This window comes from Gigantopelta aegis, chromosome 11 (genome assembly GCF_016097555.1).
Source record: "Gigantopelta aegis isolate Gae_Host chromosome 11, Gae_host_genome, whole genome shotgun sequence".
In the NCBI taxonomy this organism is placed as follows: domain Eukaryota; kingdom Metazoa; phylum Mollusca; class Gastropoda; order Neomphalida; family Peltospiridae; genus Gigantopelta; species Gigantopelta aegis.
The window spans coordinates 30,200,292-30,213,756 of NC_054709.1; the positions used below are offsets into that span (position 1 = coordinate 30,200,292).

Here is a 13,465-nt window from a genome sequence, read left to right on the forward strand (position 1 = left end):
TGAGTATGCCGACGGCAAATTTTCTTAACTGACTTTTGCAGCAAATAAACTTATCTGAAAGGTTATTTTCTGTATGTACATGTAGTCAAATTTCTTTAATGTATTACAATAAACTTCAATAAACAAGAATTTATTATAAATGGAATCATGGATTACTAGTATAAGCTAACATTTAATGGAACCTGGTGTTTTGAGACGAAGTTGCATACATTTTCGGTGAATATAACATGAAAATTGTACCTACATGTATATAGTGTTCTTGCTGAGTGAAAATTAAAGGAGGATGGTCACGCAGCCCTCAACCCACCAATAAAAAAAAAAAAATTAGAAAAAAAAAGAGGGAAAAAAAGGAACGTTTCGTTATAGTATTGTTGTGTGTTGGTCGACTTTGAGGAAATACCTATCCCTTCTTTTGCCCCTTGGTATCTGGTACTGAAAACTTGGTACGATGTACAAACTGCCTTATCTTTTGTGCACTGTTAGTTAAAACGTAGTTCAGTTAAAACAGAGTGTCGGTCTGACATTCACGGGTATTCGTTTTGCTAAACCAATCAAAGTTTTAATATTATTATTTTAATAAAGATATTAAGAGATCTGAAAAATAATAAAGATATTTTTTTAAGCGATTCCCTACCTTGGGATAACAAGGAGTTTTTTTATTTCCATCTTCATCGTTTTTGTAAAGGCAGTGTATATATTATTTGGCACCCAAGATAAATGATTTTAATAATGAACACTACCACTTCCGTTTTTATAAGCAGTGATACCCCCCCCCCAAAAAAAAAAAAAAAAAAAAAAATAAAAATAAACGTTTCTAATATTTGGTAAGGAATTGCTGAATAAACAAATGACAGTAAATAAAAATCATCAGTTACAACCAATTAAATCTGCAACTGAGGTTAAAATATCAGACATGAGTTAGTGAACACAAAGTTGGCACCAAATAAGTGGGGGGGGGGGGTTTCAGTTGGAGATTGCTGAAACAATAAAAATAAAATATAATTTTTATTTGTGTATCAAACATACAGATGGATACTGGTATGGGACACAACAGAGGCTGTTAAAAAATAGTGTTAAATTGCGTTATGGTAACTACCATAAGCTACTGTCTAATGTACGTACCTGGGTTCCAGGAAAACATTTAACATATGCACCTGGGTTCCAGGAAAACGTCTAACGTACGTACCTACATTCCAGGAAAACGTCTAACGTATGCACCTTGGTTCCAGGAAAACGTCTATCGTACGTACCTGGGTTCCAGAAAACCGTCCAACGTACGCACCTGGGTTCCAGGAAAACGTCTAACGTATGCACCTGGGTCCCAGGAAAATGTCTTAACGTATGCACCTGGGTTCCAGGAAAATGTCTAACATACGCACCTGGGTTCCAGGAAAATGGCTAACGTACGCACCTGGGTTCCAGGAACTTGAACGGTTCTGCAGGATACTGTTTGTGAACTATTGCAATCTCCTCGGCAAAACTGAAGATAAAATAGCAATAGAAAAATATACAACAAAACACAGCTACATGTATGGGTTAGGGTTACAATATTGTAAATACGAAACCTAAAAAACACATAACAGACATATAAAATAAAACAAAGCTATTGTTTTATGGATTGTCTGTTTTTTCTTTTACATTCATTGAGGTATGAACAAAAAAATCATCCGCAAACTTAAATGGCTTTTCCCCACCCCTGCTGCTGAGGGGCGTTGATCGTTGAGATATAACACATCTTAAACACGCTCTCTAACCATAAAAAAAACTAGTTGTGAAATTCTGATGTTGCCAAACGATATTATATTTAGAAGATTAATTGTTATTTTCATGATCCATTAAACCTGTCTAAACCGGATCATGACATAACGGGGACACTTAAAGGAAGTCAAAATTCAGGGTTTTTCAAGCACTTTGGTCAACTTTTTAGACAGGATCCAGTGTTTAGAGGGATGTGTTTTAGAATAGAGTTGTTTCCCATGACATGTAATCGGCATTGAATTCGTAACTGTAAACAAACATGTCCAAGAACTGCCGGGTGAGTAGGACTGTCATATTTTTAATACATGGTTTAAATAAGCAAAAATTTGGTACCATGAAATTTGGCCGGTTTTGACGGGATTTCGGTATGTTTAGTATTCAGTTTAGAAAGGCTTCACTGCATTTTGCAAAGTCAAGAGTAATTTTTTGCAAACAGGAAAAGATGTAAGATTAATTTTTATGAAAGTGTAATTTAATTTTACATAATGTGTGTGTATAAATTTTTTGAAGTTTTCAACCACACACAGGAACATGTGCTAAAAAAGAAAGTTGTTCTGTTTAACGACACCATTTGAGCACATTGATTTGTTAATCATCAGCTATTGGATGTCAAACATTTGGTAATTTTGACATTTAGTCTTACAGAGGAAACCCGCTACATTTTTCCATTAGTAATAAAGGATCTTCTATATGCACTATTCCACAGACAGGATAGCATATACCATGACCTTTGATATACCAGTCGCGGTGCACTGGCTGAAACGAGAAATAGCCCAATGGGCCCACCAACGGCGATCGATCCCAGACTGACCACGCATCAAGCATTTCTACTGGGCTACGTCCCGTCACACATGTTAAGGTGTACATTAGCATAAAACCTGTTGCAATATTAATCTGGGTTAAAGAGACATTCCTGAGTTTGCTGCATTGTAAGATGGTTCCGACAAATGAAATATAGCTAAGATTAAACTTACATGATAAATATGTTTTCTTGTTTAGAATATCAGTGTCTGTATATTCAATGTGTTTCTGGTCATCTTAATATTTGTAAGAAGCCCAAACTGGATTTTGTCTTCAAATAATTTTGTACGTACGAAAATACAACATTTTAGGAAATAAAATGAAATTTAACCTAGTACAAATATTAGAACGATGAAACACGTTTATTATACAGCCACTAATATTTTATGCAGAAAAATATATCTGAAATGTAATTACAATCGTTAAAATGTCTCTGTTAGTCGATCACATCTTAAAAATTGCTGCAAACTCAGGAATGTCCCTTTAAAGTAGTTGTAACGTCTTAGCACCCACTTCTCTTGCAGACCCTTGAATATTGCGATGAACATGTTTCCAATCAGGTCGACCACTTCATGGTAGTGGTAGTTGAAGGCCATTTCAAGGTCAAGACCAACGAACTCCGTTAAGTGACGATGCGTGTTAGAATCTTCAGCCCTGAAAACTAGAAAATAAAAATATTGTCTGAATGTAAACAAGTTAACAAATTCAATTAAGGTAGCGTTTTCCCTAGCTTGTTTTAGCATGGTGCAGCACCATGCCTCAGTAGCCTAGCACCATCTTGCCTCAATCGGTGCCATGCTGCACTGAGATTAAAAAAGTCTTTTTCAGTAATTAATTCTAACATTGCCTTTATAAAACGCCCAAAAAGATATTATTAATTAATAAAATATGCCTTTTATATCTTTTGCCATTCATTTATTAAAACAAGCACATAAATTACATTAATGTTTATTTTAATTAATTTGTTTTGTATTTTCAATGAAAAACAAGTGCCCCGAAAATGGTGAAAATGCCCCAAAAGTGTTTAGTCTACCATGCCTTGCCTAATTTCTAGGGAAATCACTACAATTAAGGATTGTCTGTTATTTCTTTTATGTTCTTCAGGGTACGAACAAAACAATTCATATGCAAACTACATGTGAATTAATGAAGCCGTTCGCGCATAATTTTATGTATGATTTTTGTTGTTGTTTCATAGCCAGATGAACACAAAAGAAATAACTGACAATCATTATAATTAAATTTGAAACATACTTGCTAATAATGACATTAAAAGTTCATATCTTATTTTGAATTATTTTTTTGTTCTTAAACAAAATTGCTCAATAAAAATAAAAAAGAAGTTTGTTTTGTTTAACGACACCTCTAGAGCACATTGATTTATTAATCATCGGCTATTGGATGTCAAACATTTGGTATCTCTGACTCGTAGTCATCAGACAGGAAATCACATACCACGGCTTTTGACCAGTTGTGGTGCACTAATTGGAACTAGAAAAAACCCCAATCAGATAAATGGATCCATCGAGGTGGTTTGATCCTGCGACACAGTACCTGAAGCGAGCACTCGACTGAGCTAAATCCAGCCCCTGACAGAACAAAGACAGATGTGAAAGTGTCACTGACCTGCACCGACCGTGAACACTCGGTCAAGATCTCCGCACACGGCCATCTGTTTGTACAGCTGTGGAGACTGCGCCAGGAAAGCCTTTGACTTGAAATAGGACACTTCAAATACGTTGGCCCCACCCTCCGACGCAGCTGAAAACAAAACACTTGATATACAACACTTCAAACACGTTGTACGACACTTCAAACACGTTGGCCCCACCCTCCGACGCAGCTGAAAACAAAACACTTGAAATACGACACTTCAAACACATTGGCCCCACCCTCCGACGCAGCTGAAAACAACACTTGAAATACCACACTTCAAACACGTTGGCCCCACCCTCCGACAGCTGAAACACAAAACACTTGAAATACCACACTTCAAACACGTTGGCCCCACCCTCCGACGCAGCTGAAACACAAAACAATTGAAATACCACACTTCAAACACGTTGGCCCCACCCTCCGACGCAGCTGAAACACAAAACAATTGAAATACCACACTTCAAACACGTTGGCCCCACCCTCCGACGCAGCTGAAACACAAAACAATTGAAATACCACACTTCAAACACGTTGGCCCCACCCTCCGACGCAGCTGAAACACAAAACAATTGAAATACCACACTTCAAACACGTTGGCCCCACCCTCCGACGCAGCTGAAACACAAAACAATTGAAATACCACACTTCAAACACGTTGGCCCCACCCTCCGACGCAGCTGAAACACAAAACAATTGAAATACCACACTTCAAACACGTTGGCCCCACCCTCCGACGCAGCTGAAACACAAAACAATTGAAATACCACACTTCAAACACGTTGGCCCCACCCTCCGACGCAGCTGAAACACAAAACAATTGAAATACCACACTTCAAACACGTTGGCCCCACCCTCCGACGCAGCTGAAACACAAAACAATTGAAATACGACACTTCAAACACGTTGGCCCCACCCTCCGACGCAGCTGAAACACAAAACAATTGAAATACGACACTTCAAACACGTTGGCCCCACCCTCCGACGCAGCTGAAACACAAAACGATTGAAATACGACACTTCAAACACGTTGGCCCCACCCTCCGACGCAGCTGAAACACAAAACAATTGAAATACGACACTTCAAACACGTTGGCCCCACCCTCCGACGCAGCTAAAAACAAAACAATTGAAATAGAACACTTCAAACACGTTGGCCCCACACTCCGATGCAGCTGAAAACAAAACAATTGAAATAGGACACTTCAAACACGTTGGCCCCACCCTCCGACACAGCTGAAATAAAAAGAATATTAATGTTATCGCCTATCACAAACTACATGTAATTCAATGTCCTTAGTAATTGTATCCATAGATTAAATTTAATTACAATTTATCCTGCAATCACTGTATTCATTGTCAAGATATGATGACTAGATAAATCTCTATATTTTTGGTCAGTGACCATAAATATAGGTGACGTGACGTAAGCCCGACTCGGCTTGAGTATTTCAGAGTAGATTTTCAATAAACATACTCTTTAAATCTTTTGAGTAAATGCAAATAAATTTTAGTTTTGCGATAACAATACAAAACTTGTATGTTTGTTTATGGAGTTTAGAAATGCTTTTTGAATGTGACAGAATGTAGCTAGTGTCTTACAAAGAAAAGACAAAAAGAAAGAAAGAAATGTTTTATTTAACAACGCACTCAACACATTATATTTTTTACGGTTATATGGCGTCAGACATATGGTTAAGGACCACACAGATTTTGAGAGGAAACCCGCTGTCGCCATTACATGGGCTACTCTTCCGATTAGCAGCAAGGGATCTTTTATTTGCACTTCCCACAGGCAGGATAGCACAAACCATGGCCTTTTTTGAACCAGTTATGGATCACTGGTCGGTGCAAGTGGTTTACACCTACCCATTGAGCCTTGCGGAGCACTCACTCAGGATTTGGAGTTGATATCTGGATTAAAAATCCCATGCCTCGACTGGGATCCGAACCCAGTACCTACCAGCCTGTAGACCGATGGCCTGCCACGACGCCACCGAGGCCGGTATCTTACAAAGAATGACGTCATGTACCTTGTATGATGTCATACGGCAAAAGCCTTGCTAGGTTAACGATACTCAATTTGTGTACACAAAAATGGAATAAATAATGATTTTCGGACTATTCCTGTAGGATTGCAGGATAAAAGAAATAACTGGTTACTGTCTTAAGATATTGGCTTTATCCTGCTCAGGTCGAATGGCGAATGCAGTTCAGCAGAGCCTCACTGCATTCACCATTCTAACCTGAGCAGGATAAAGCCGATATCTTAAGACAGTAACCAGTTATTCCCTATAAATCAGCAAATTTTAGTGAGCATAATTTAACGAGGCCACACAAGATGCTTCTCGAGGTAATTTGTGAATATTTACAATACTGCTATTTTACTCGATATTATTTTAGATATATATATAGATAGTACTAAACCAAATAACTTCCGGCTGGGTGCACCAAACTTTTGATAGAGAAGTTAACACCAAAGTCCTGTGATTGGTGATAAATGTGAGTGTGTCGATTGTAAAAACCCCCCCAAAAAAGCTTCATCTGGGCAAAAAATGCATGCAATTTTATTTCATCTAGTACCACTGTTTCAAGTAGCCTTGTGCTTGAAACATATATGGGGTACCTATAAAAAAAGAAGTACTAAAATTTTGTGTGGAACTAGGGTAGTCATAGACGTTACCCGTTATCTCTGAAATGAGCAGTTTGACCCCCAATTTTTTTCTTATTCACTTTAAGGGTGAAGGGTGGTAGTATTTATATCTGTGGTGTTTATTTCGATTGATACGCTGCAGGTAGGAGTTTTAGCCACATATGTTACTATTGTCGTCTATGGGATTTGAGTTGGTAGTATACACCTTGAAATGGACACAAAAGCTGTTGTCTCCTGGAAATAAGTACTAAAATACCTGATATTATTTTAGATATATGAAATGGACACAAAGGCTGTTGTCTTCTCCAGATAAGTACTGAAATACCTGATATTATTTTAGATATATGAAATGGACACAAAGGCTGTTGTCTCCTGGAGATAAATATTAAAATATCTGATATTATTTTAGATATATGAAATGGACACAACGGCTGTTGTCTCCTGGAGATAAGTACTGAAATACCTGATATTATTTTAGATATATGAAATGGACACAAAGGCTGTTGTTTTCTCCAGATAAATACTGAAATACCTGATATTATTTTAGATATATGAAATGGACACAAAGGCTGTTGTCTTCTCCAGATAAATACTGAAATACCTTATATTATTTTAGATATATGAAATGGGCACAAAGGCTGTTGTCTTCTGGAGATAAGTACTGAAATACCTGATATTATTTTAGTTATATGAAATGGACACAAAGGCTGTTGTCTCATGGAGATAAGTACTGAAATATCTGATATTATTTTAGTTATATGAAATGGACACAATGGCTGTTGTCTCCTGGAGATAAGTACTGAAATACCTGATATTATTTTAGATATATGAAGTGGACACAAAGGCTGTTGTCCCCTGGAGATAAGTACTGAAATACCTGATACTATTTTAGATATATGAAATGGACACAAAGGCTGTTGTCCCCTGGAGATAAGTACTGAAATACCTGATATTAGTTTAGATATATGAAATGGACACAAAGGCTGTTGTTTCCTGGAGATAAGTACTGAAATACCTGATATTATTTTAGATATATGAAATGGACACAAAGGCTGTTGTTTCCTGATAAGTACTGAAATACCTGATACTGTTTTAGATATATGAAATGGACACAAAGGCTGTTGTCTTCTCCAGATAGGTACTGAAATACCTGATATTATTTTAGATATATGAAATAGACACAAAGGCTGTTGTCTTCTGGAGATAAGTACTGAAATACCTGATATTATTTTAGATATATGAAATGGACACAAAGGCTGTTGTCTTCTCCAGATAAGTACTGAAATACCTGATATTATTTTAGATATATGAAATGGACACAACGGCTGTTGTTTCCTGGAGATAAGTACTGAAATACCTGATATTAGTTTAGATATATGAAATGGACACAACGGCTGTTGTTTCCTGATAAGTACTGAAATACCTAATATTATTTTAGATATATGAAATGGACAGAAAGGCTGTTGTTTCCTGATAAGTACTGAAATACCTAATATTATTTTAGATATATGAAATGGACACAAAGGCTGTTGTTTCCTGATAAGTGCTGAAAAATTACACTATAGACATTTTTACCTGATATAATTTTTGGTGTGTGGATTTCCACAAAGCCTTGCTTCTCAAGGTAGTTCCTGAAATATTTGCACAACCCCGCCTCCACGCGGAACAGCGCCTGGTTGCTTTGCGTCCGCAGGTCAATCACTCGGTTATCTAGCCTTGTGTCCTGGTTGACACGCGCTAGGGCATCCTGGGAAACATTAACAACACTCATCAACATGACAGTCATGTTACTTTAAAATAAAATGTTATTATGTGTTTATTAGTCGGACAGTCGTTCAAATTAACAACATACTCATCAATATCACAGCCACGTTAATTTAAAATGTGATTCTCTGTTTATTAGTCGGACAGTCGTTCAAATTAACAACATACTCATCAATATCACAGCCACGTTAATTTAAAATGTGATTCTCTGTTTATTAGTCGGACAGTCGTTCAAATGAACTATATACTCATCAATATCACAGCCACGTTAATTTGAAATGTGATTCTCTGTTTATTAGTCGGACAGTTGTTCAAATGAACAACATACTCATCAATATCACAGCCACGTTAATCTGAAATGTGATTCTCTGTTTATTAGTCGGACAGTCATTCAAATTAACAACATACTCATCAATATCACAGCCACGTTAATTTGAAATGTGATTCTCTGTTTATTAGTCGGACAGTCGTTCAAATTAACAACATACTCATCAATATCACAGCCACGTTAATTTGAAATGTGATTCTCTGTTTATTAGTCGGACAGTCGTTCAAATTAACAACATACTCATCAATATCACAGCCACGTTAATTTGAAATGTGATTCTCTGTTTATTAGTCGGACAGTCGTTCAAATTAACAACATACTCATCAATATCACAGCCACGTTAATTTGAAATGTGATTCTCTGTTTATTAGTCGGACAGTCGTTCAAATGAACTACATACTCATCAATATCACAGCCACGTTAATCTGAAATGTGATTCTCTGTTTATTAGTCGGACAGTCATTCAAATTAACAACATACTCATCAATATCACAGCCACGTTAATTTGAAATGCGATTCTCTGTTTATTAGTCGGACAGTCGGTCAAATTAACAACATACTCATCAATATCACAGCCACGTTAATTTGAAATGTGATTCTCTGTTTATTAGTCGGACAGTCATTCAAATTAACAACATACTCATCAATATCACAGCCACGTTAATTTGAAATGCGATTCTCTGTTTATTAGTCGGACAGTCGTTCAAATTAACAACATACTCATCAATATCACAGCCACGTTAATTTGAAATGTGATTCTCTGTTTATTAGTCGGACAGCCGTTCAAATGAACTACATACTCATCAATATCACAGCCACGTTAATCTGAAATGTGATTCTCTGTTTATTAGTCGGACAGTTGTTCAAATTAACAACATACTCATCAATATCACAGCCACGTTAATTTAAAATGCAATTCTCTGTTTATTAGTCGGACAGCCGTTCAAATTAACAACATACTCATCAATATCACAGCCACGTTAATTTGAAATGTGATTCTCTGTTTATTAGTCGGACAGCCGTTCAAATGAACTACATACTCATCAATATCACAGCCACGTTAATCTGAAATGTGATTCTCTGTTTATTAGTCGGACAGTTGTTCAAATTAACAACATACTCATCAATATCACAGCCACGTTAATTTAAAATGCAATTCTCTGTTTATTAGTCGGACAGCCGTTCAAATTAACAACATACTCATCAATATCACAGCCACGTTAATTTGAAATGTGATTCTCTGTTTATTAGTCGGACAGCCGTTCAAATGAACTACATACTCATCAATATCACAGCCACGTTAATCTGAAATGTGATTCTCTGTTTATTAGTCGGACAGTTGTTCAAATTAACACGAGAATTCTGTGGAATTAAATATCTTAACTATCATAAAAAAAAAACTGGTGCACTGTGGTGAACATCGATAGGAAGGAAATATTTGATTTAACAACCCACTCAACACATTTTATTTACGGTTATATGGCGTCAGACATATGGTTAAGGACCACAGAGATATTGAGAGAGGAAACCCGCTGTCAGCACTTCATGGGCGACTTTTTCCGATTGGCAGCAAGGGATCTCTTATATGCACCATCCCATAGACAGGATAGCACATACCACGACCTTTATGTACCAGTCGTGGTGCACTGGCTGGAGCTAGAAATAGCTCAATGGGCCCACTGACGGAGATTGATCCCAAACTGACCAAGCATCAAGCGAGTGCTTTACCACTGGGCTACATCTCGCCCCTAACTACAAACCAAGTTTGGTTGATAAAGAACGGACTATTATTTTCAATGCATATTATAATGTAAAAGGTGTAAATAGATATGTCCCATATAATCCAGTAAAAATATAAAAACAGATTGGTCAATATTAGTAAAAAGCTGAGACTTTGATAATGCATTCTTCTGACCACCTTTAATAACATACTATTTCATGTCATTTCAAGTTCGAGGTGCACCCAACTGTTGATAGAGAAGTGAACACCACAAGTTCTGTGATTGGTGATAAATGTGAGTGTGTTGGTTGTAAAAAAAGAAGTTTCATCTGGGCAAAAAATGTATGCAATTTTATTTCATCTGGTACCACTGTGTCGAGTAGCCTTGTGCTTGAAACATGTATGGGTACCTGTAAAAAAAAAAAGTACTCAAATTTTGTGTGGAACTAGGGTAGTCATAGACGTTACCCGTTATCTCAGAAATGAGCAGCTTGACGCCCAATTGTTTCTGATTCACTTTAAGGGTGAGGGGTGGTAGTATTTGTATCCGTGGCGTTTATGTCGATTGATACGCTGCAGGCAGGAGTTTTAGTGACATGTTATTATTGTCGTCTATGGAATTTAATTTGGTAGTATACACCCATCTGGGCTGTCTCACTCTAGGTGGGAGCCAGTACCGGGCTGCGAACTCAGTACCTACCAGCCTTATGTCTGATGGCTTAACCACGACACCACTGAGGCCGGTTATAACATACTAACAGTCCCTGTGCATCGTCCTTGAGTTTTCACCGTTCATAACTCTTATTCATGTTTATATGTGCAGTTCGCTAGATACTGATCAAAACACGAACATTTTAATGTTAAACTTTAACACAAATGTGACGCCGTCACCACCATCGGAAAAGTAACATGCACAGAACAAACTGATGGTGAAGTCCCGTTTTATCTCCCTATACATTAGTGACTAACTTATGAAAATGTGTACAACGAACTACTGCTGTAGCAAACTAACTATCATGATCTCTTCCGGTTCGTTATAAAGAGTAGTTTACTATATATAGAAATGGATGATTTAACGATGCACTAAATACATTTAATTTACGGTTATATGGCATCAGACCTATGGTTAAGGACCACACAGATATTAAGAGAGGTAACTCGCTGTCGCAACTTCATGGGCTACTCTTTTCGATTAATAGCAAGGTATCTTTTATATGCACCATCCAACAAACAGGGTAGTACATACCATGGCCTTTGATATACCAGTTGTGGTGCACTGGCTGGAATGAGAAATAGCCCAATGGGCCCACCGATGGGGATCGATCCCAAACAGACCGCACATTGAGCGAGCACTTTACCACTGGGCTACGTCCCGCCCCAGTGGTTTACTGTACGTATATCTCGTGTTTTTACTTGATAAAGGTGGGACAATAACAACACACACAGACTTACCTCAGTTTCTGGTCGACTGGCGTCTTCTACTTGTAGAGGAAGTCTCGGAACAGCCGGGGACACAACCCACACCTGCAAGTAGAGAATGATTACAGACACCAGGGTTGAAAATTAACAGTCGCTCAGTCGCCCATGGCGACTTTTATTGGCTAAGAGTGACTAAGAATTTGACAAAGGTAGTCTATTGGGCGACTATCGATTTTAGAGTCTAGATAAAAAAGGAAACACGCTGATACTGATTCGAATATGACAAAAGACACTACATATCTGGCAGCAGAAGACATAAAACATGTTCTATATTTTGACAGCGCTAAAATAAATTCATATAAAATCATAACATATAAACCCATACCATCTAAATAAAACTTTATTATGGGGAAAAGTTCAGTGTAAATTAAAAGAAAAACATCTTTACAAATTACCATCAAAATGCATAGGTTAACTTTTTTTTCCGATACAGGTTTTAAGGAAATTGATGGAACATCCAAGGTAATTTGAATGACAAAACAGTAATACATGATCAGGGCCGTATCTCTGCACAAAGCAGTCTAATGGGTATTTGGCAAAATAGTGGATGATTCCTTGGATCTCTATCTAGTGCCTTGTCTGTAGGAGAACAGCCACTCCCGAGGAAATCATTTGCTGGGAGATTTCACCCCTTTTGCATTGCCACAAAGTTTATTCCATCCCTACCCACCTCGGTGGTGTCGTGGTTAAGCCATCAGACTCATACCCAAGCTGACTTTCAAGCTATGAGGTTGTTTAGTGAAAACGTGGTGAATTCTCTCCCCCCACCCTGGGGGCTGTGCTGCGTGTACTTGGTCCTTTGGCCAAGTACCACATCGAGTACAATGGGGGCAATGCTACAGTAACCTTGTGTTACGGCATTAGCAACACACCTGCAGCGAAGGGAAGAAACCGGAGGCGGCGACCTAAGACTTCGCAGGGGGTACCTAACTTGGCGGCTCAACCGCCAGGGGCAGTCCCTCCTGTTCCGAAGAGGAGAACGAGACCGACAGGGGCAATGCAGGGTGATCCAAACCCGGTGGCTAAACCACCAGGGGCGGTTCATTCTGCGCGGCCGCCCCCAGCTACTAGACTGAAGCACTCGCCAGGAGTGGACCATGGGGGACCAAAGCTGTCAGCTCCACTGACAGTGGAGATCCCTCCTGTTGACCCACCAGCCGAGATGGACACTGGACACGTGATTGTCACGGAGCCTCCAGCCAGCCCACCAGCACCTCCACAAGTTGTTGTTGTACCAACGGCGGGTCGACCGGAACTCAAGAGGAGAAAGGTCTCCTTTGCTACTGATCCGGAGCTACCCGACCCCGCC

General features: G+C 38.4%; 1 protein-coding gene across 1 annotated transcript in view; it reads right to left on the reverse strand.

Annotated features, from left to right (window-relative positions):
• LOC121385210 (aspartate--tRNA ligase, cytoplasmic-like) overlaps positions 1-13,465 on the reverse strand; it is a 49,451-nt gene that overhangs the window by 13,579 nt on the left and 22,407 nt on the right. Inside the window, exons 6-10 of the mRNA XM_041515781.1 lie at positions 12,130-12,201; positions 8,441-8,612; positions 4,186-4,320; positions 3,073-3,220; positions 1,412-1,480 (exon numbers count right to left, since the gene is read on the reverse strand). Of these exons, the coding sequence (XP_041371715.1) occupies positions 1,412-1,480; positions 3,073-3,220; positions 4,186-4,320; positions 8,441-8,612; positions 12,130-12,201 (596 nt within the window). The remainder of the gene's footprint in view (positions 1-1,411; positions 1,481-3,072; positions 3,221-4,185; positions 4,321-8,440; positions 8,613-12,129; positions 12,202-13,465) is intronic.